Genomic DNA, 25,369 nt, shown 5'->3' on the forward strand with positions numbered 1-25,369 from the left:
GAGAGCATGTACACACACCGTACAAATGACAGCAGACAATATTATAAAATAATAATAATGCAACAATAATTAATAACAATAATCTGATAATGGAACAATAAAATGAGATTTGGCCAACAAACATTAAATGAATCAGGGATTATTTCCCCTCGATTTCTAGTGCTAGTGGCATGAGAGAGAATTATGATGATGTGTTTGTGATTAATGCTGATAATCAATTTGACATCAAACATCTAATATTAGAAAATTGTTAGAGTTAGAGTTTAATGTTGATTCTTCTGCTAGAGATGATGTATGGGGGCAGCACAGCTTTAACTACAGTAAAAGGAGACTTGATGAATTGTGTCAGTTGGGTTTCTTGCTTTAGTAATGGCATTCATCGCTGCATGAGAGTCCCGTCTATAATCCAGCACTCTGTTATAAAGCGTTTCTGTATAATTTTGATGGTTTCTATAGCTGTAGTGTTATGATAATTTTATTCAGAAGTGGGTAGATTCAGGTAGAACACCGAAGGCCTAGAAGTGAAATGCATGAATGACCCTCCACTGGTATAGATACCTTTTCATATAAATTTTTCTTAGAACCACCGAAAAGCACCATTGCTTTAATTTCTGAGTAAACTGACAGTTGAAAGGCAATTTGACTGGTCATATATATAATAAATAAAAAAATATACAATAAAAATACAATAAAAAAAATCTTCTTTACACAGAGGAGGAAATACCTGGTACACGTTGTGCACTGCTGCAGTATGCAATGCACAGTAAATGCTGGTGAGTATACAAGAACGCCATTACTAACAATGCTTAACAATAGAGCAGAGGGGCCTGGAGTGGAACGCTTGAAGCGTACAGGTGGGAGGTGTCTCGAGAGGAGCGTGACGGTCAGACAGGTGGGTGAGGTCTGGAGAGAAATGACAGGTGGAGTTGTTTACATGTTAAAAAAAAAAAAAAACAACACAAAACAAAACAAAACAACAGCAAAAAAAAACAATAATATAATAATAAATAAAAAAAAATATATATATAAAAAAATCTGTGCATTTGTGTGTGGTTTTTAAACACTTCTCCCTACATGGAATGCCACGTTCCACTATAATTGTCTCTTCTATAAAATGCAGATAAATGTGTTTATTATTAATATTATTATTTTTGTTATTAATAATAAATATCATTATTATTATTCTTCTTTTTTGCAAAATTAAATTTGTTTTTATTAAAATTATCTATCTATCTATCTATCTATCTATCTATCTATCTATCTATCTATCTATCTATCTATCTATCTATCTATCTATCTATCTATCTATCTATCTATCTATCTATCTATCTATCTATCTATCTATCTACAATTCAGGGTAATCATATTAATGATTCTTTAATAAAAAAAACAATTGAAAGAGTCAATCAATTGATTGTAATCTATTGTATTTTTATTTTGAAGAAAGAAAGAAATGAAAAAAAAGAGAAGAGAAGCTCTGAGTGGAAGTGATTCAGCATCACCATTCACTTTTACAACAGTACACATACACACACACAGACAGACATAATGCTGATTTACAGAGTCACATTTCAGCTTATGTAAATTGACACGAAAAGTATACGGAGGCTGAATATTCAAGGACCTCCAACAAGTGAAATACAACAGCTCCATTCAGAGTGACCAGTGGGAGAGAGAGAAAGAAAGAAAGAGAGAGTGAGAGAGAGAGAGAGATGGGGGGGTGGAATAGCGCAGGGAAAAGCAGAATTAATGAGTAGAGAAGGTGCTGAGACGGAGAAAATGGGGTCTACAATATGAAACAGTTTGTTTAGAGCCGGAAACTACATTTTCCAAGAAGTTCAACCACCTGAAGAGGGAGAGAGAGAGAGAGAGAGAGAGAGAGAAAGAGAGAGAGAGAGAGAGAAAGAGAGAGAGAGAGAGAGAGAGAGAGAGAGAGAGAGAAAGTCGGTGCATAATAAATCCGTATCATCCTCCAACCAGCAGCGGCACCGACTGACACTCCGCTCTCTCTCCATCCACCATACAAACTTCTGCAAACTTTCAGACTTTCAGCTGCTGAAATTTTTCTGCACGGCTAGAAGTTCTCTAATTTGCCATGGCCAGTACCAAAAGATGAGGGAAAAGTGTTAAGGCTGTAGTAAAGTGAAGATTTTGCAGCCTGTGTGGACATGTTGTCTCTGTCAGCTCTTCTCGGCCTCAAAGTGCACTCGGGTGTCTCTTTACTCTGACAAACAGGAGCAGAAACAAACAAACAAACCAGCAACAAAACTCACAAAACTGCAACCAAGTCTGAAGTCATAAGGTAAGAGCAGAAAACACAGTCTCCAGAAATCTCAGTTTGGATGTTGCACCTGCTGCATAAATAATGGTACTGCAATTGATTTATTTGATTGTTTGTTTGTTTGTTTGTTTTCTTGTTCACACTAATTAAGGGGTTTCAATAAGAAAATCAAAACTCACCAAACAATTATGACAGCAAATCGTATGATGAACCAGGCAGATTGGAGTTCAGATAATTGCTTTGTGAAGTTGTACATATTCTCAACGTGCTTCAATGAGTTTCCTCTTGGTTCTCTGGTTTTATTACACAATCCAAAAACATGCATGGATTAGTTATGATAAGTTGCTCCTATAGATGCAAACATATGTGTTAATGGCTGTGAGCATGGTGCACGACAATCTGTCCAGTGTCACTAAGACTCCGGACACTGACCAGAAGAAAGTGGTTACTGAAAATAAATGAATGAATGAATGCATGAATGAATGAATGATGCAGTAATATTAAATTCATTGAAAATAAATCACCAAAGCGTTAATACAAGTTTCTTAAACTTTGATGTTGTCAGGGACCTCTAAACTATACAAATAAAATTATACTCTTCGCATTAGTACAAATTTAATTTAAACAAGAATATTATTATATGTGTTTTGTATAATAGATTAAAGTACAGCACAACATTATTTATAGGCAGCATAATAAATGGGGAACCCCTGCTCTCAAACCTGACTTCAAGGTACAAAGTGATGTCATTTATTCCACATTTAATATAAATAGCTATTAATCACCACTCTTCAGAAGAATATGCTTTGAGTTTGAAGACCGTTTTTGGCTGCACTGACATACATTTTTTGCTTGCATGTAGCTTGTATAATGCTAAACGGTGTGATCATAAAAACTTCAGTGCTTTTTAGTCCGTTTAGCATTGTATCTCGAGTTTGAGTGCAAATTAGAGCATGTATGAATCAATTGCTTACAAAGGGTCTCTATGTTAAAACAGCATTGAAAAAAAAAATTATAATACACCATTGTCAAGATTTAATGAGATGCACTGACCAGTGTTCAGTATTGCATTTCATGCTTTTCCTGTATAGAAGCGTTTCCTTGTTTATGACTACATACCAGTCCATGTAATTACTGAATAGCAAACCCAGTTGCAGAATGAAGAATGTGTATTTTATTAATGGCAGTACTGATATGAAGCTGTAACAATATGCTGATATTTATATATTTATATACTAGTACCAAATTGAAGCATTGTTTCATTACATATTTGCGTCGTTGCCTGATATGTTTTCATTGATAGGTCCAGTCAAAATTCTGTCTGTAATGTTAACTTTGGGCTGTGTAATAGATTGACAAATGGTATTAGCTCTTTGCAAAATGAGCAGTCTAATGAGAGAAAGCACATGGAAGGACTGTCCAAAATTCAATCACTGCCAAGAAATTCGCTAGGGTTTAGTTAGTTGAGGGGTTAGTTGAGGGGTAAATGAATTTAGATTGAAAGTGCATTATAAACTAACGGCTATATATTTAAGATGGTGTGGATGAATATGTGATACCCAAAAAGACAGGAATTAGACACACACAGGAAGAGAAAAAACAAATATTTGGATACAATAAAAAATATCTACACTATGTGGACAAAAGTATTGTGACACATGTCTTTTCCAGCAATTTGTGCCTTTTTCTAAAACAGTTACCACAGTTTGGAGATCCAAACTTGTTCCAGCATGATAATGTCACTGTGCACAAAGCCAGGGTTTGAATAAGACCTTGAGTGGCCATTTGGAACAGAGCTAATACCATTGTTTACTCTATCAGGGTGATCAAAGTTTATGATTGTGAAACTTAATGTTAAGCCCTAAAAATTGAAAATCAGAAATAACAGTGTTGCTTTTTATCTTTCAAGTTTCCGCAATTGATATTTCTATATATTAATATAGTTATGGGTTAATGAACGTAAGATCGGGGATTCAAGCCCCAGTGACACCAAGCTGCCACTCTTGGGGCCCCTGAGAAAGGCCCTTAACCCTCATGGTATCATGGCTGACCCTGTGCTCTGACCCAAGCTCACAACATTGGTGGGATATGCGATGAAGAGTTCATGTTCTGTAAAGTAAATTGTTGAATATAAAAGAGCTTTACCTTCATTCAAATCATATAAAAAGCATTGCAAATGTTACACTTTGATTGATGTTGGTTTAATATATATTCCTCTTGTTTTTATGAATAAATTCAAAAAAATCAAGGGATATGATATATCTAATTTTTTCAGTCCTTTATTGATATAATAATATGATGCTTAAATAAATTAGCCCTAATGCACATCAAATCCAAGCTGAGTTTTATCAAATGTAGACACATGACATAACTGTCACTGAAGTCTGGGCTACAAAATATCTCAATATCATTCTGTGCATTTTAACGTTTCGGTGCTAACGGTAAAGATGTCATTTATTTGTAGACATTTAGAAACAGAGATTAGTTGAAAAAAATAGAGGTACATACAACATTAATGCAATTTTTTTTCCTTAAAAAACTTTTAGCTCTATTGGAGCAATATGAACAGACCCTTCATGCCAATCACAGCTACGGTAACAATTGGCATCAAAATGTTTTATTCTATCCTTGGCTTTAAAATAGCAAAAGAAATGTCCGGTCAGTAAATATTTTAAGCTTTAATTTACCCTTTGGCAGAGTCCCTTTATGGGACTTGTTTAAAAAAGATAAAGGGAAGTCAAGGTCATCAAAAGACAGCATGGAGGTTGAATAAAAGTTGTGCCAAGCTTGTGTGGAGGTTGTGTTGAGTTTGAGGAAGGTTTTTTTCTTTTTGTTGGGGTCAGAGAGGGAAAAGTGTTGAAAAGTACAACTGCAAAATACTGATGAATGTGTTTGCTAATGATCAATGCATCGCTCCACTTTTTATATCTTCTTTTCTAACACACTGCACAAATGATTTTTTTCTTTCATTCTTTCTTCCTCTCTCTCTTACTCTACATACACACACACACACACACACACACACACACACACACACACACACACACACACACACACACACACACACACACACACAGAGTGTTGTATTTTTCAATAGTGGCTTTTGTCCCTTTCATCTCCTCTCCAAACAAAGGATTTTTGTGCATAAAGGACAGAAAGCGAGGGATGGTGCAAGGCTTTAATAGAGGAGAGAAAGTGAGACAAAAAACGAGAAATGAGAACTCTCAACTTAAAGTTGATGCTTCTACTTCCTGCAGCATTACATTCCACCACGACTGTATTTTGAATACATGTCTCTAAGTCAGTGTGGGCCTGAGTGCACACTCAGCGTATAACTTCGAGTACAGTATCTGTGTGTGGTGTGTACTCGCTGGAGTTCAGAGGTCAGCTGTGTGTACACTCAGCCTATCACACATGGCTTCTGAGGGCCAGCCCCCTCTTTCTTCATCCAGTGTTAGTATTCAGAGCACAGAGGGCAGACAGATACCTATTCATATCCCCAGTGTGAGTGTAACATAGAGAGAGAGAGAGAGAGAGAGAGAGAGAGAGAGAGAGAGAGAGAGAGAGAGAGAGAGAGAGAGAGAGAGAGAGAAAGAGAGAGAGAGAGAAGCAGCATTATACTGCCGAGTGAGTGTAATGAATCGAAGGAAAGAGAAACAGAGTGCGAGAGAGAGAGATTGAAAGACAGAGAAAGTGACATGCAGTGATAGTGCTGGGGATCAGAGTGTAATGGAACTGAATTGAAAAGAAGGATGGTGAAAAAATGTCTGAAGGAAATGAGTGAGATGTTTGCTGGGATAATAATGAAGCTGATAATATTCTTTACTGAATATAATTTATTCATTATTCTTTATCATACCGAAAAACAGCTAAAACTGGGAATGAAAATGCAATCTAAGGAAAAGCAATACTCTGCAACAGTACTAAACAAATGTTAAAATGTTTACAGATATACAAGTACCCAACTTGCTTGTATCTAAGAAATAATGATATCAGAGCAAAGTTTCAGCAAGATAAAGGAGTTAAGACAAACTATTCCTCAATTCTTTCAAACTTTTGCTGTTTTTTTTTTTAGAAGTTGGCAACCCTTTGTGCACTCTGAGGGACAAGCAGTTCTTAGGCGATAATATTCATTATTCAGGTGAGATTATCCAGTGATGGTGTATCCATGAGAGACCATCCACTGCAACAGCAGGAGATTTATTTTATGGATACAGAACGCGGATGGGAGGTGGAGAAGACAAAAGATGCTTTTCAAGTGAGGTTTCATTCAGCTCAGACTTGGGTGGCCCCCCTATATCTGGCCTAGGTATGAAGCCTTTTCTAGGTTTTAACCTTTTCTTATAACGGATATGATTCTACAAAGGTTTTAAATTGTTTTTGTAGTCAAAAAAACAGCTGCAACTGCAAAAAAAATGGTTAAAGCAGAAATAATGTATTTATATATATATATATATATATATATATATATATATATATATATATATATATATATATATATACAGTGAGGAAAATAAGTATTTGAACACCCTGCTATTTTGCAAGTTCTCCCCCTTAGAATTAATGGAGGGGTCTGAAATTGTCATCGTAGGTGCATGTCCACTGTGAGAGACATAATCTAAGAAATCACAATATATGATTTTTAAACTATTTATATGTATGATACAGCTGCAAATTAGTATTCGAACACCTGTCTATCAGCTAGAATTCTGACCCTCAAAGACCTGTTAGTCTGCCTTTAAAATGTCCACCTCCACTACATTTATTATCCTAAATTAAATGCACCTGTTTGAGGTCGTTAGCTGCATAAAGACACCTGTCCACCCCATACAATCAGTAAGAATCCAACTACTAACATGGCCAAGACCAAAGAGCTGTCCAAAGACACTAGAGACAAAATTGTACACCTCCACAAGGCTGGAAAGGGCTACGGGGAAATTGCCAAGCAGCTTGGTGAAAAAAGGTCCACTGTTGGAGCAATCATTACAAAATGGAAGACGCTAAACATGACTGTCAATCTCCCTCGGACTGGGGCTCCATGCAAGATCTCACCTCATGGGGTCTCAATGATCCTAAGGGAAGGTGAGAAATCAGCCCAGAACTACACGGGAGGAGCTGGTCAATGACCTGAAAAGAGCTTCGACCACCGTTTCCAAGGTTACTGTTGGTAATACACTAAGACGTCATGGTTTGAAATCATGCATGGCACGGAAGGTTCCCCTGCTTAAACCAGCACATGTCCAGGCACGTCTTAAGTTTGCCAATGACCATTTGGATGATCCAGAGGAGTCATGGGAGAAAGTCATGTGGTCAGATAAGACCAAAATAGAACTTTTGGGTCATAATTCCACTAAACGTGTTTTGAAGAAGAAGAATGATAAGTACCATCGCAAGAACACCATCCCTACTGTGAAGCATGGGGGTGGTAGCATCATGCTTTGGGGGTGTTTTTCTGCAAATGGGACAAGGCGACTGCACTGTATTAAGGAGAGGATGACCGGGGCCATGTATTGCGAGATTTTGGGGAACAACCTCCTTCCCTCAGTTAGAGCATTGAAGATGGGTCGAGGCTGGGTCTTCCAACATGACAATGACCCGAAGCACACAGCCAGGATAACCAAGGAGTGGCTCTATAAGAAGCATATCAAGGTTCTGGCATGGCCTAGCCAGTCTCCAGACCTAAGCCCAATAGAGAATCTTTGGAGGGAGCTCAAACTCTGTGTTTCTCAGCGACAGGCCAGAAACCTGACTGATCTAGAGAAGATTTGTGTGGGGGAGTGGGCCAAAATCCCTCCTGCAGTGTGTGCAAACCTGGTGAAAAACTACAGGAAACGTTTGACCTCTGTAATTGCAAACAAAGGCTACTGTACCAAATATTAACATTGACTTTCTCAGGTGGTCAAATACTTATTTGCAGCTGTATCATACAAATAAATAGTAAAAAAATCATACATTGTAAAATTTTGCTTTTTTTTTTTTTTTAGATTATGTCTCTCACAGTGGACATGCACCTACGATGACAATTTCAGTCCCCTCCATGATTTCTAAGTGGGAGAACTTGCAAAATAGCAGGGTTTAAATACTTATTTTCCTCACTGTATATATATATATATATATATATATATATATATATATATATAGATAGATAGATAGATAGATAGATAGATAGATAGATAGATAGATAGATAGATAGATAGATAGATAGATTGATTGATTGATTGATATTATAAGGATTCTTAAATAATATAAACAGAACAATGTGGTTTGTTTAATTTTCATAAGATTAGATTAGATTCAACTTTATCATTGTGCATGGTACAAGTACAGTGCCAGTAATTCATGCAATAATGCAGTAATTCATCACAGACCCCCCTGTCCATAAATCACTTCTTTAAACTCCATCTCTTTATGAAAACAAAACTTTCTCTTACTTATTTTCCTTTGCATACACTGAATAAACCACCCTTGTGTGTGCTCCCCCCGAGCATTTCAGCAAGCCTGTGGTATAAAGAAGCAAGGAAAGCAAGAGGCCAGCCGAGAGAGGCTCCTCTCAATGAGACCTGCATCATGTGCCAGAGCAGCTGGGCATCTGAATAAAGTTCTACAGACAACAGCAGCACCCCTGGGTCCGAATGTACCCATGTTTCCCTGCTATACACAAGAGGAAAAGCTACCCTTCTTTGTACTAGATAGCATCAGCACTGCATTCTCCAGACAGCCTATTATGACACTGGTTGAGTGCCACTAAGAGTTCTACTAAAAGTACTAAAAGCACATTGCTCTGGTGGTGAGGGACCGAGTAAATGTTCAGGGTCACCCTGTGGGCGCCACATTGTCCCAGATGCTATCATGTTGGCCCTGTTGGTTGTAATGCTGCTGAGGTTTTTTTTGTGTCATAGAAAAGGGCTTTGTGGTAAAAAACTGATGTTGATACTTTAACAATTTCTAACAAGGAGACATTCAGAGAATTTAAGGTCATTTATAAACAGTTAGAACTGAATGAGAAGAATGGGCAAGTGGGAATCTGTTGCTGGTCCCAAGAGAACTACAAACTCATGTCTGGATACTATTCATTTGTTAATGTGAACTGAGGTGTTCAAGATGTTTAAGATAAAAGCGTCCTTGACAAAAGCATGACGGTTTGATAAAAAGTCCACGAACTGTATAGTAGGCATTCAGTTGCTGGTTTATTAAGTATTTGTAACCTACACATACATTCACTCTTTTACCAGATGTTGGGCAAATACAATAATCATAACCCAAAGTGTGGGTCAAAGTGCAAACCTGCAATATTAAACATGCCATAATAAAAAAAAGGCACATCGAAAAAACTAAACATGGAAACAAGGAACACTGAAAAAAAAAGGCATGTAAGACTTTCAAACCAAATATCAGCACTGAAGGAACAATAGAGGGCAGTGGGCATGGTCATGTGTGTGGTGCTGGAACAAGTGTATGGGCATTTTAAACACCTTAGCATCATATTTTGTGAGAAATGCAATAATTCACCAACCAAAAATATACAGCCAACAAATGAGTCATGTTTAAAAACTATCATAACAAAATTCCAGTGCAGTGCTGAGATGAATTCACCACTGTATGACTCCCACCACCAAACAGATTACCAGGTAAAATGGTTGGACTACCATGTGAGTTCTCCAAGCACTTTGAAACTGAGTTGTATCAAATTAGAAAAATATGTTCCAAATCTCTAAATATTTTAATAATTTACCAGCCACTCTTAGTGCCAGTCCCAAGCCTGGATAAATGGAGAGGGTTGCGTTAGGAAGGGCATCCTAGGGATGGTAGGCAGGTATATGCCAATGCATTGTGTCTATGTATACCTACACAATGACCTAGTATATGATAAGTGGACGTGTCAAACCATGTATAATTTTTGATTAACATGTATTTACTTGTCAGCCATCTAACTTCTGAGTTGAATACATTTTCTCACTTAGGGGCAATTAAGTTTACCCAATACACCAACTCTTCCCACATCCAGGACCTGGGAGAGCATGCAAATATTAATGCTAATCATTAAGCAGAAGAACCGGGTCTGTGCCGCTGTGATTTTAAATTATTTAAATATGATGCTTAATAATAAACTCTAAGAACAATAATCACTTTGAGGGGGAAAATTGGTTATAGTGACAATGAATGGGTCTTGATCATAATGTTATAATGGAATGAGGGGATTGCTGCATTGACAAGAACCTCCATTTTAAAAGGCTAGGTCAATATTACTCAAATATTAGTAGTCAATCCTCCTAACTGAGATATTTGTAGTAACTAAGCTGAAATTTTGACTGTGTCATTTTCTTAGTTTGAAGAGCAGTAAAAGCTGATTGTATTAATGTCTTTCCTTTTACATGACTCGTTTATTGTTTAATCTGATAATATAGTCATTGTATAATGACTTCGATCTCATAATCGATCATTTGTAATAAAAACACCCCCGTCAGCTATGCTGCTGTACCAGTCCGATGTCCGGTTATTAGCAAAGTAGTCATGCAATAGTGCTTCTGATAATTTATATTCCTGGTGGTATGCCAGATATTACATGCTCCACTATCTCTTGCTCTCTTCAGCCATGACTTCGTCCACTCCTCCCTCCTCCCGTAGTCCATCCACACAGAAGGTTTGCCATTCCCAAACTCAGACAGAGGTCCTAAAGCCGCTGTTAGGTGGAGGTGTTGGAGGTGGTGGAGGTGGTGCTGAAGGTGGAGCTGCAGCATTGAGAAGGCGTCGGCGTGTCTTGTCTAAGGACGGCCGAAGCAATGTACGCATTGAGCATGTCACTGGCCGTGGAGCTCTCTACCTGCGTGACCTTTGGACCACCTTTCTTGACATGCAATGGCGCTACAAGCTTTTCCTATTCTCTGCCACTTTTGCTGGGACCTGGTTTGCTTTTGGTGTACTGTGGTACCTGGTGGCGCTGGTGCACGGAGACCTGCTGGGTGAGAATACAGGAGGTCGATATTTAAAAATGTTTTCTATTATGTGGAAGTGTGTTTAATATCCTTTCTATCTCTTTCCAGAGTTTGATCCACCATCCAACCACACCCCCTGCGTGATGCAGGTCCAGACACTAACAGCTGCTTTCCTTTTCTCTCTGGAATCACAGACTACAATTGGCTATGGCTTCCGGTGCATCACAGAAGAATGTCCCGTAGCCATCATCCTTCTCATAATGCAGCTAGTTATCACAATGGTGATGGAGATCTTTATCACAGGAACTTTTCTTGCCAAGGTAAAGTGAATGCAATTGCAAATTATAATGTACAGAAAAATAAGGTTGTTTAACATTCAAAATTTGTAAATCCATTGCTCACTGATTTATAATATTTTTTTTAAAGGAAAAATTGTGACATCAACACTGTGGTATAATGCATATTGAAGTATACATTAATCAAAGAAAGCACTAAACAAATCTTTACAGTAATAATTGTCAACCAAAGGCTGCATTTTCTGAAATAGGTCATGCTCCCCGGTGCATCTTCTATGCTCCTAATAATAAACTACATGCTTGGAGAAAAAGTTTGAATTAAACAAGTAATAAGTAGATGCTATTTGACTAAAGCAAAAACTATTAAAAAACTTTCTGAACGTTCTTATGTTCACTAACGTTTTTATTCAGAATTGTTTTCAAAACAATTTAAAATATGTACACCATCTTGTGTGTCCAAATGAGTAACAGTGTGATTATGCTGTGTATAAACAGTAGCTGCTGATGTATGTATAGGATCTATGCTATGCATTAGATTTGCATTATGTACATATACAGTTGTAGGTGGAGGATATAGTAACTGTGTTGTTCTGTGTGTAGGTGGCTCGACCGAAAAAGCGTGGTGAAACTGTAAAGTTCAGTCAGCATGCGGTCGTGGCTAGTCATCAGGGCCAACCATGCCTTATGATCCGTGTAGCCAACATGCGCAAAAGCCTGCTACTGGGCTGTCAGGTAAGTGCATGCATGTTCTAAAAACATTTCATTAAAAAAAATATGAAATATATAGATCACTCCTTTCTAGTGATGGAGCTGAAAATAAGTAAGATCAAACATCTTAGAGAAAAAGAGAGAGATCAAATTTTTTTACTAAATACTTTTTTTTTTATATAAACTTGGTCATTTCCACAATAAAATATTAAAATGTTTTAAGATTTAATTATTGTACTTCTACTGTAGTTTCTTGTCCAGTTTATTGTCATCCTCTTTGAATACTATAAGTTCTTAGCAGATACCATACTACACCTAACACAACTCAGAATGCACCACTGCCACCTCACAGTTCCAGAGCTTCTATCCTGATCTGGTTTGGAGTTCTACATGTTCTTTCTGTGTCCAAGTGTTTTTCACTGGGGTTGTCTAGTTTCTTGCCACTTCTAGAAAACAGTTAGGTGTATTGGTTCGGATAAGTTGCTGTTATCTGAGAATGAGTGTGTGAATATTTGTGTGCATCATGCCCTTTGATTGACTGTGAAAATGTTGCTCAGCTTGGTATAATGTAGTTTCATACAAATATACTGTATTTCTTTTTACTTGTGTTAAGTTTTCTAATAGAGTTTTGACATTTGACTTCTACAAATATACTCAAATATTCAAGTGTACATTTATCCATATATATCTATATATCTATCTCTCTCTCTCTCTCTCTCTCTCTCTCTCTCTCTCTCTCTCTCTCTCTCTCTATATATATATATATATATATATATATATATATATATATATATATATATATATATATATATATATATATATGGAAGTGTAGGAGTGTACATTTAAGAGTATATTTGCATTCACTGCATTCTTTATATTTCAGGTAACCGGTAAGCTGCTGCAGACATCTCTGACTAAAGAGGGTGAGACAGTTCGTTTGGACCAGAGGAATGTTGCCTTTCAGGTGGACACATCCACTGACAGCCCCTTCCTCATCCTGCCACTCACTTTCTACCATGTCATTGATGACAACAGCCCGCTCCGCCCCTGGGCTTCCAAGGGTAAGATCAGACCTCACTGACGTTTTAAAAATACGATAAGATATACCATTATTTGTCCCACAGTGGGGAAATTGTTCTGTTACAGTAGCAAAGAAAAGGAAATGCAAATATATAAAAAAAAATAAGAAATGTAAATATATCAAAGAATAAGACATAATGTAGTATACAACACAAATGTATAAATACAAAGAAGAAAAAAAAGGAGACCATGAGTAAGAAGTTACGCTAACAGGCATATTGCACACTGGTAATATTGCACAGTTTAAAAATTTCTGTTGCACATGTGTTGTTTAAAATACTTTGTTATTGTTATTATTGCAGTGAAACAGTAATAACAGTAAATATTATGGTGACTGGTTCACTGGGAGCAGCTCTGATTGTAAAGTCTAATAGCAGCAGGGAGAAAAGACCTTCTGTATCGCTCCTTCAGACACTTAGGATGTAACAGTGTGTCAGGAATCCACCTGCCACGCCCCCTTCGGTGGCTGTCGTGCCTCTGCTCTCTCTGGAGCTCCCGGCTTAATCACGCACACCTGGGGCTCATTATTACTACATAAGCCCCTCACTCACACTCACTTCTTTGTCCATTATTATATGTGTTTGCTGTTATGTGCTGTTGTACGTATACTTATGCTTTCCTTTCCTTTCCTTTCCTTTCCTTTCCTTTCCTTTCCTTTCCTTTCCTTTCGGACTCTACACTCTCTCTGTGGCTGCGCTTTCTCCCCAAAGCGCACCCCTGATACCCCTATCTTCGTTGTGCGTTCATTCTTGGACTGTATGGACCTCGCCCCTCCAGGGCATACCATGGATATCCCTCAACTCCCTTGAACTCCTAAGGACTGCCGTGTGTGTTTGTGTGTATCTCTCTCTCTCTCTCTCTCTCTCTCTCTCTCTCTCTCTCTCTCTCTCTCTCTCTCTCTCTCTCTCTCACTCTCGTGATTAAACCCGAGCGAGCTGTACTCCGGCAAAAAAGGTCTTCAGTAGCTCTCCCTGCACTCCAAAAGACCTTAGTCTCCTCAGCAGAAAAAATCTGCTCTGCCCTTTCTTATAAATTGCCTCAGTATTATCTGTCCAGTCCAGTTTTTGTATTTGTAAGAGTTCACTCTCACAACTGATGGTAATGAAGTTTGTTTGTGCCTACGGAAATCCGCCACCAGTTCTTTGGTTTTGCCCGCGTTTATCTGGAGGCAGCGCCGTTGGCACCAGTCTGTAAAGAGTTCTAGAAGAATAAAAAAATAAAAAAATAGAAGAAAGTATGAAAAAGGGTTGAGAAAAGAGTATTTTATGAGGTTTAGAAGAAAAATCCAAGCTAGAACTTGTTGTTTAGTACTTAAAAAAATCTTTAAACAAGAATTTATATGGCGGTAACAGATTCAATTTTGCACCTCAACTGAATTTGGTTCACCATTAAAAGTTGTCCAAAGCAATTAAATTAAATGCAGTATAATGCAATAAAAACAAGATAATAATATAAAGAAGAAATGTTGATTGCAAAACACAAATGAGACCAGAAAAATGTGTCTAAAGAGATAAATTAATTCTAACGAGAATTAGATTCAAAAATAGAATTGGGATCTAGACATGAGGTCTAGAACAAGTAAACAATGTAGGTCTAGAGGAGAATAGAATACAAGAACAGATTTGGAAACAGAATAAAAGTTCTAGAAGTCATATAGAAAGTAGACAGTACAAAGTGGGATCTGGTTGAGCGCTTTAAACAAAATTAGGAAAATAATTTAAGAAAATTGTAAATTCGAATTAGGATCTGGATCTGGGTAAACATTTAGAACATCAAGAACAGACCAAAGTAAGTTTAGAACATTGTTCTTTGGAAAGAAACTGTGATTATGTACTATGAAGTACAGAAAGAAGGTTTCTAAGAGGTTTTCAATATTTGAACAGAACTGGGATGTGTTCCAATAGTAGTTAAAAGGTAATTCTAGGAGAGATTTTTTTAGAGTATTTGGATCTGAGTTCCAAAAATATTGAAGAAATTTGAATTTAGAAGGAAATTGGGATGGCCAAGTACTAGTTATAAAGTTCTTTGTTTTAAAGAATGGAAGATCTGCAGTTTCAGAATGTTCTGGTGTGATAGGTCCTAAGGCAGAAAGAGTAAAAATAACTTTTTTATATTTTTTTATTTCTGGAGACTGCCATGATGATGCTTGAATACCTGTTCCAAAGTGTCTGATAGGGATCTGCCTGTGGAGCCTGGTGGTAAAGAATACTAGAGAACACAGTGAATGTGGTTGGACACAAGCCGTGTATGGAGTTGCTTTAAGGACAGAGAGGTGTGTGATTGGTGGAAATGTGAACTGCAGCATGGAGAGAGGAGTCATAGGTGTAAGAAGAGCTCTGTTTCACTGTCTGGCCAGGTAGAAGTCTGTTTGAGAATAAATGGATTTTTCTTTATGATTTTTTAGGAATTAGGCTTGGCTGAGTTTCAGCTGATTGATCTGTCTCAGATTACATTTCTTTTTACATTCAGTTTTAAGAATATACAAAATGAAAGTTTAAACAATGTATAAACATATGATAATATTTTTTTTTTCTTTAGCGTTTCAGATGAAAACTGACAGCTACCATATAACAATAAAATAATATTGCAATGTAATTTTATTGCAACTAAGATTTATACATTTACCAATGGATACAATACAATACAACACAACACAATGTAAGCACACTGTAAAGTCAGCAACTCTGTCACCAATTCTGTCTAACAAAATGTGCAGTGTTTGTTGTAACATGATAAATCTGAAGCTTGTTGGATACGATGTAGGTTGGCTTCCGTGCAGCGGAAAAGACTGAAGATCATGCCAGCACTATAATGTACCAGCAAACCAATTCCCAGAGAAGGATTTCAGCTTTTGGCTGGAACGGTGAAAAGCAAAACTGAAATTCTAGCAGAAGAACGATGTCTGCTGGAAAATATACCAGATGCACCTGTATAATTATATTTTAGGAGTTGTGCCTAGAACACTTTACAAGATTGTAAGTGTTTCAGAACATTTACTGCTGAAGATGATTAAAGATCCATTAGAGAGAAAAAGTAAAAACTATGAAACTAGATGTCATTTTAGATGATTTTAAATAAGCATAATATAGGCCTGTTCACTGATACTGATAAGCGAAGTAGTGTTTTTTTTTTTTTTTTATAATGCTGCGTACTAATTTGCTCTGCAGAAATATTAGTAATACCTAAGTGATATCTAAGTAACATCTGAGTTACTTAGATAAAAGTTTATGAAAAATATTACATTAAGATAATACACAACATATGTGAGATATTTAAGCATCAAGAGAACAGTCAGTTCATGAATAAGCAAATGTAATTATGTCTAAGTGAATTTGAAAATGGCCAAAATGGCATGTCTAGCAGGGTGTTCCTAGTGGTAGGTATGTACTAAAATTGTCCAAAGAAGGACAGCTGGTGAACAAGCAACAGGACCATGGTGCTCACTGATGCAAATGGGGAGTGCAGGCTACCCATCAGGTTAGATTTCATTAAAGTCCCACTATAGCTCAAATTGTGAAATCCATGCTGACCCCTGTACAATGCTAAACGCACCTACAATGGCTCCTACAATCCTACATCATGTGGATGGTGAGTTGTGTGTGTGTGTGTGTGTTTGTGTGTGTGTGTGTGTGTGTGTGTGTGTGTGTGTGTGAGGTTTTTTCTCTGGAAGAGATGACATCATGATGCATTATGGGAAGAAAACAAGCAGTGTGATGCTTTGGCCAAAGTTCTCCTGGACATTCACATGGATTTTACTGTGATAAGTACCATCTATCTGGGTAGTATCTGGTAAAAACCAGGTGCTTTTTATTTACATTTTATGGCTGATCAGTATAGAATATGCTGAAAGGTGCTGTTAATGTTTGTTGCATGCATAGTGCAACCATTCAAATGTGCAGACTTTCAGCCTGGCCTGAACTTGAATGGGAAATTATTGTGAACAATCATGAATATGAAACTTAATATGCGAAACAGTATTTCACTTCATGTTTCGAGGCTAAAGGTCTTGGTTGGGGGGTATCCAGAAAAGAGAAAAAGATTGGAACAAAAGTTTGAGGTTGTGACCATCCTAAAGGGACCTTGTTAACCTGATTTGAGGAGGTTAAAAGACAAGAATCGGAATCACGCAAGTTTGAGCCGGACATTTTGGTCTGGTGTGTTCAGTGAATATGAGGCTTCTGTAATGGGGAGAGAATGTCAGAGCTGGCATGCAATCCTGTAGCATTCTGTTTTGTGTGCTCTCTCGCTATTGCCTATCACTCTCTTGTTCTTTTATTTGCCACTGTTCCTCTCTCTGTGAACTCATCTTTCTCTTTCCATCTTTCTCTATTTTTTCTCTTTGGTTGGAATGTGAGTGTGAGCAAGAGTGTCTCATTTGGAGCACAAAGCAGCTCAGTCTGTTGTGCTGACATGCAGGTACAGGATTCAATTACTGCAGAACAGATTCAGCAACAGAGCAGGGCTGTTACAGTTTCCTACAGTAGGCTTTCTCTCGCTTTCTTGCTAATCATTATTTTAGTTCAGCTCAGTAGTTCAGTTCAGCACTGTGAAGTTACTTTGATGACGTCTTAGTTTGGAGCCATATTAAAGAAACACATTATCTCTATTTGCAAATCAGGTTTAAATGTAGACAGATTTAAATAGCTAATATTCTTTCTTGGGGAAAAGCTACTAAATTGTACACAATTAATGTTTCACCTTACAGCTATTAATATTATTTCTACATTTTCTTTACAAAGAAACTTGTATATGTAAACTATATATAAATATGCATGTTTTCAAAAAACAAAGCTATTCATTATATTTTTTTCTGGCAGCAATGATCAGAAAATTTTATGAAATGCACTCTTTATGTTTAATGTGTATAAAGAAATAATAGATGTGATGATAATGGTATTGAGCTGAGCTCTTCCATTATCACACAGCGCTGCTGCATAATTATACATCTGAATAGAAAAACTGTAACTGCAGATAAACATGCTGCTTTTGTTGACCACACATGTGACCATTATTACAAATATAGTATATAGAGAATTCTTAGAAGTTCTTGGTTTCCCGTTTCTGTTAGGAAAACGTTTTTTTTTTTTTTTTTCGTAGAACATTTGAAAGGGTTTCCCCCAAAGAAACAAACCAGCTTTGACCAGTACACTGTGGGAAAAAAATAAGCTTGTAATATTATGCCACAAAGAGGAGAACAAAAGCAATGATTCACAAAATAATAATAATAAAAATCTTTGACATATAATAGAAAAATGTTATATTTTCAAATTAAAATGATTCAATCTATCAAATTACATATGTACCTTGCAAAAACATTTAACATCAATACACAGAAATCAACCTTCGATGTCAGCTGACAAACTCCTCTCTCAGTCACAAGACTCAAAATCAACAAAATCCTGCAGTCACCAGACTGATTAAAAACAGTCACCAGACTGATTATTATTTTTTTATTTTTATTTTTTTTTACAGTTTATATGTTTTTGGACTCTTAAATGGGCTTGATTTAGCATCTTTAAGTTACATTACAGATCTTATGTATTTATCTGTTGTAATTTTTGCCAATTTGTGCTTTCTATTAGATGGATGGGACAAATACAACAATTTATATAAGTTGAATATTCAAATATATTTGTGCCATTCAAGGTTGTCATGGTGCAAAAATATTTGTAAGTGTTTACTGAGTTCATCATACTTGGAAAGCAAACAGACTGAAGTCCCCCCCAAATTCTCATTGTTAGTGTTGAATTTATTTTCTACTGAAAGATTGTACAGAAATGTATAGATAGGGGCTTTTAGATTATAACCCATGTCGTGTAAACACAAATGGCACATTTCATAAAGCTGAGCATAGAGAAGTAGATAAAGACTTTTGAGCAGCATGCAGTCTAGGACTGTACATTTAAACAGTATCAGATTATTAGGTGGAGGTTTTTAAAAATGAAATGAATAATTCAGCTCCCATGCCTTTTTATTGGTACAGTTCTTACTTATCCAAGTCAAATGAATACACCTTGTTGATAAAAATAAATAATCTCCGGATTCTCCAAATACATAGAAACAAATAATTCTAAAGAAATGATCCGAGTGGTCACTATAGGCCCTATGGTGAGGCCTATATAGGCCCATTTCTTTTCCAGCAGGGACTGGATAATATACTGTGAGGTTTATCAGTAATCCTGTTCTCATTCTCATCATTGGAAGGACAGTTTTCCAGCCTGGAAATTGCTGGGTCAATGTATCAAAGGATTTGCTCAAACAAAGACTGAAAGGCCTTAAACATTTTGGTCCTTCACCAGTGGGGTGACTGAATGAATCTTTTGGTATAATTCAGATGTAAGAATACCCCACAGCCCAGACTTGCTTGTCCTCTTATCAATTTTGGAGGGTCATCCTGATCTTTGCAATGTCTCAGTGGTGCCACATTTTCTCCACTTATTAATGATGGTTTTGACAGTCTTCCATGGTACATCTGGCGCCTTCTATTTTCATTTATATGCTTCACTTGGTAAAGTCTCACAGTTAATTTGGACGCTCTTTGTGGCCCATGACTCTTAGTAGACACTTAGTATGATGATTTTAATCAGAATCATTTTAATAAAAGGCAGATGTATGCTAATATGCTACATATGCTAATTTGGAATTTGACTGGTTAGGGCAGCTAGAAAGGTGTGCAGACTTATGCATTAATGATTTTGTAGGTGTTTTTTAAATTAAAATGTTCCCATTTATACATTTTTGTAACATATATAAATTTGTGTTCACAGTTTCCACAAGTACCTAATTGGAAGGAAATACACTCTCCTAACAAATCACTGTGGCCTACGATTTTGAGGCATTGGCATTGCGCCATTAGCTGCCAAAGGTTGGCTTTGTTGCTGTCCGCTCATGCATAAAACATATACTGGATACAAGAGTACTGGAAGTCTGATTTCAATGCAAATGCTGACAATATCTCCAGGCCACCACTACCCATTAACCATGCTGAGCAGAAGCAAGCAACATCCTGTTTGAAAAGGCTGTCCTCTATGGGGACAGAGGGAAATCATTTTACCACTACTGAGAAAAAAGCATGTTGCAGCAGCTATACTTAATCTATGTGTAGTGTAGTTTTCATGAAAGTAGCAACTTGATGAAGCAAACAAAATACACCAATGCAATGCTCTTTATAAAAAAATAAAAAATAAATAAAAAATAAAAAATAAATATGCAAATCTGGCCCTTTTTATTCAATTGGTCTACTCAGAAAAAAAAATATTTCTTGTAGATGTTTCCGTAAAGTGGCCGAATTGTTATAATTAAGTCCAATATAAAAGAAAAAACATTGAGAAGCTAAATTAAATGAACAGTCAAATAAAATCTCAGCTTGTAAGCGACATTGCTCCTCATTTTTTTTGTCAAGTTTAATTAGGCCAACCTGCATTCAGATGCATTCACAAGGAAAAAGTTATCCATGTAGGTATACTTTGTCCACCCAACAATGTGCAATAGCCCTAGTGGAATAAATATTATTGCATTGAAAATTGTCATAAAATGAGGCATTTATTTCAAACATAACACAAGCACATTCTTTAAACAACCTTACCGCAAAATAGTTTTGTTTGAATATGTATGGAAAAAATAGATATACTAATCAAACTTAGCCCGAAACACTTGATAGTGGCTTCAAGTTCACAGTTAAAGTGTTTCTTTATTCAGTTTTAAATGTATAATTTTGCAGAACCAAAAAAGTCTGGACTTTGAGTCAGCCAGTTTCTGTAATTGTATGTTAATAGCGTAGAGTAGAGTGGTTGAAGTTTCCTCAGAGTTTCTGCCAACAAAACTTTCAATTCATCCACATTATCTCTCATAGATGATTTAAATCGATTAGAGCATGCTTCTGGGATTTTTTTTTTCAAAAGGTGACTGATAATGCTTTGTTTCTTTATCCTACTAAAAAATTCCATTTCTGCCACTTCATTAATTTTCGGGGAATTCTGCAGGTCTGAATAATAAAAAAAACTTTTCTGAGTTTATGGGAACTACTTTTTCTTGGAAGGTAAACTTGTCTTATCTTTCTTTAAGCCGCACTTAAATTGCTCTTTGTTTGCACTTGTCGATGTTTATAAATAGGTTAAACAATAGGAAACATAAGTAATCTAGACAAACTATAATATATATATCATAGCTTATAACTTATGAGAAATAACCAATATGATTGTAATAATAAATCACAAATGCATACATTGCTGCAATTCCTGGTTTAGTTTAGTGGAACTTGTAAACAAATGAGGTAACCCTTTGGAAAGGTAAGGGTCCATTGAAAGACATTCCATGGAGGAATTTTAATCCAACGAAACAATGTAGTAATATGGATGGTTATTCATTTGTTTACATGACATTTCATTGGGAAGAATTATTGTTTGTATCCGTTAGGGAAAAACGTACACGCCAACAATTGCGTCTTTGTAGTAAAAAGTTACATGGTTTATTAGTGTGCAGTTATGAATAATACTTGACTTGTCAAATCTGAAAATGAGACAATGTGGGTTAAGTGTCTAAAATCTATTTTTTAAACAGAACAACCTGCCAACTGTTTTTATATGGTAAAGAGCTATCTTTTCTCTTCCTGAAATGCTTCCTGTTTCTGAATACAAAACCTTTGTACATATATCTGCTAAGTATGGAAAGTAAACAAAAGGATCAGGTATAATAAGAAGAAGTAGAAAAGGTTATACAGTATGTGCTGACACAATATTTCACCATATATGTATACTGACCTTTATTTGAACTACAGTGACACCTGTCTTATACTTTTCTCTCATGTCTTTGTGTCACACATTTTCTCAAAGTGGAATATAGTTCACATCTAGTGATACATATAGTTCCCAGAAGTTGTTTTCCTATTTACTTGCTAGATTGCGGTTCATTTGCAAAGAATGAGAATAAAGACAGCAAACGGTAATTACACTGTGTGTGATTTTGTAGAAGTGTGTCTATGTAAAACACAAATGTACTGAAAATCTTCCTATAAGTGGTAGTATTATTAAGCAATATTACACATAATAATATAATAATAATTAATAAATAATAATAATAATTAAAGGTTGGGGAACTGAGCAGATGAAACAACTATACCTCAATATTCTCAAGTAATTTCACAAAATTCAAATGAATCCTACTGTAGTTATGATCTGCCCCCTGTGCTTTTGTGTCCGTAAGTACAGTAATAATGATTACTCAACTTAATTAGAAGCGTATGTGTGAAATACTGCAAGGATGAGAAATAACAGAGTGTAAGAGAAATAAAGAGAGAGGAAGTGATACTTACAGTCTTTACAGAGTTACTATTTTGAGCTTTAATGAAACTAGTATGTTTCCAGTGCGGAAGTAGGTCTAAGTGACAATCATAACCATCTGTTCAAACATTTTTTAAGTGTGCGCGTGCTGTAGATTGAAAGTCATCTTTATTAGGGAGGGTATTCTGGTGTTCATATTTCCCGCTTAGTTGGTTGTGCAATTCGGGTTGTGTAGTTGGTTGTGCAATACATAGGTTGGGATTACCCAAGAGTGTTTTCTGGTGGTGACGCATGGCTTCCCCACACCAAGAAGGGAACAAGAGCAGTTGGTGAATGCAGTGGTTATTTGTGTGTGTGTGTGTGTGTGTGTGGGGGGGGGGGTAAGTGTGTGGGTAGGTGCTCGACTGCGATCTCAGTCTACTGCTTCGGAATAAAGTATGTATGGAGAGTTATGTAGGAGGTCTTTATTGTTGTTCCAAAACACCTGACTCATGTCATGAAGGATTTGCTATTTATCTGAAGCAGGTGAATGCTGGAAAGCCCCATGTGTCACAATGGTATCAAAAACTACTAACTCAGGCAATAAAGAAAAACTGGGAATAGGGATTTATTTAGAATTCTCAGCTCACGCTGATGACCAATCAAGTTGAAAAATAACCACAATAAAATGTCCCTTTCTTGTAATATCCCTAGGTGGAGGCTGGGCTGACCCAGAAATGGCAGATTTTGAACTGCTGGTAATAATGAGTGCCACAGTGGAGCCAACATCAGCCACTTGCCAGGTACGAACCTCCTACCTGCCCGATGAAATCCTGTGGGGCTACGAGTTTCCCCCTGTTGTCTCACTCTCCCCGTCAGGGAAATACGTGGCTGACTTCGCCTTCTTCGACAAAGTGGCTAAGACCAAGACCCAGCCGTGCTTTAAACAAACCTCCTCTTCAGGTCCAGGCTCAGACAGTGGACGGGAAGGAGGAGAAAAGGATCTGGAGAAGACAAAGCTGGAGGAGAGCTACAGGGATGAAAAACGGCGCGATAGAGGGAGGATCCGGGATAGCAGCCCACTTAGCGTTCGCATTAGTAATGTTTAGATTCAGCAAGACATGTTAAGAGAGAGAGAGAGAGAGAGAGCCAGACTAACAGTAAGCTACTAGGAGATGAGGACTGTACGATGTTCACAATAAATCCTCTTCTGAAGACACATTTTTCACATACTGTACATATACATACACTGGACTTCGAGGCGAACAGTGGCATCACTATCATGTGGCTAAGATTAATATTCTCACTTGACCACTGGCCTTGTTGCAAGAATGTGTATTTTTTTTTTTTTTTTGTATTTTCATTTTTACAGCTTGGACTACGACAAGATTCTGAAATGATTAAAAGGCCAAAATATACAAAGACCCATCATTATATAACAAAAGCACTGTACAGAAGGAGCAAAGCTTCTATGTCCTTGGACTTTGTGTTCCATATTGATGGACTGAACTGAAACGATGATATTCTGTTACATGTGTATATATTTGTGCCTAACAATGCCATGTTCATTTGAGTATAGGCCTAGTTTTTATGCTGATTTCTTTTTAGTCACTGGAGCAAACATATTGATACAGTATGTTAACAATACTAAAAGCACTTTAACTCTATGAGAAGTTTTCTCTAGTTTCTGTTATGAAAGCATAACTAACTAGTGTATATTGAATGGTGAATACCTGTCCCAACATTTCACATATGTGTGGGTGTTTCTGTGAATCTGTAGTATGTCTGCATGGGTTGGTGCAAAGTGTGGGGCGATGCTAAGCAAAGTATTTTTAGAAATGCACAAAACTGAAAGCACTTCATATGTATATATTATGATGATGATGGCAATGATGTTAATGGTAATGATTATGATGATGATGATGATGATGATGATTATTATTATTATTATTATTATTATTATTATTATTATTATTATTATTATTATTATTATTATTATGAGATATTGTTGGGTACTAAAATCAAGTGTAAGTGGTCTGTCCTACTTGTGGGAAGGAAACATATTTTTATTCTAATGTATGTGATAGAACTCAGTTTTAAACACTGGGTAATTATCACTTTAATGTCTTAAGCTTTTAAATGACTGTTTAAAATAAAGAATATGTTCAGAAGCAGTTACAGGCTCTGATTGCTACTTATGTCTAAAATCCTGGCTTGTACATTTTCATAAGGTATAAAATAACAGAAAATATCCTGCTTTTCAAAATTAATAGCAAATCCCATGACTCAGTATATTCAAACAAGGAACACTTAGCTTACAGGTAATGTCAGGGTTAGTGTATAATAGTAAAACTGGATGACCTACATTGCAGTTGCACACTTTGTTTTGCAGAAAATTTCCATGAGATCACATGCCACAACACACTTGTTATACAGTTACAAAACTTCCTCCCTGGATAAACATTTAGCACCAACCAATAACAGACACTTAGTTGACACATTTACATTATAACAGCTTAGAATTTCCGCAGTCATTGTTTAGTTACTCCAATGATTCTCTACACGATTGGCATTTCCCGGCGAGAACCTTGTTATTTTTATGTTTTTTTTCCTAATATAACATACGTTTTTAATTAATTAGGGCTCCGAAAATACAAGGAAAAGAATTAAGATCACATGACTACAATACTGTACTTTCACACAGGGCATTAGACAAAAGGATTTCCCAGGGCTGGAAATGCAACCTTTGGAGTTTCTCAGAAGACCAATTTTACAGGAATGTCACAGACAAAATGGAATTTTGCAGTTTTATAT

The 25,369-nt window shown here is 36.6% G+C and overlaps 1 protein-coding gene across 1 annotated transcript; it reads left to right on the forward strand.

Annotated features, from left to right (window-relative positions):
• Nucleotides 1–1,742: 1,742 nt before the first annotated feature.
• Nucleotides 1,743–24,711, forward strand: kcnj10a (potassium inwardly rectifying channel subfamily J member 10a). The gene is made up of 6 exons (XM_083542894.1): nt 1,743–2,302; nt 10,873–11,241; nt 11,323–11,534; nt 12,111–12,242; nt 13,102–13,279; nt 23,270–24,711. The coding sequence occupies exons 2-6, from the start codon at nt 10,875–10,877 to the stop codon at nt 23,662–23,664; spliced, it is 1,284 nt and encodes a 427-aa protein (XP_083399020.1). The 5' UTR covers nt 1,743–2,302; nt 10,873–10,874; the 3' UTR covers nt 23,665–24,711.
• The last annotated feature ends 658 nt before the right edge of the window (nt 24,712–25,369 follow it).

The sequence above is a fragment of the Silurus aristotelis genome (genome assembly GCF_946808225.1).
Source record: "Silurus aristotelis genome assembly, chromosome: 5".
NCBI lineage: Eukaryota > Metazoa > Chordata > Actinopteri > Siluriformes > Siluridae > Silurus > Silurus aristotelis.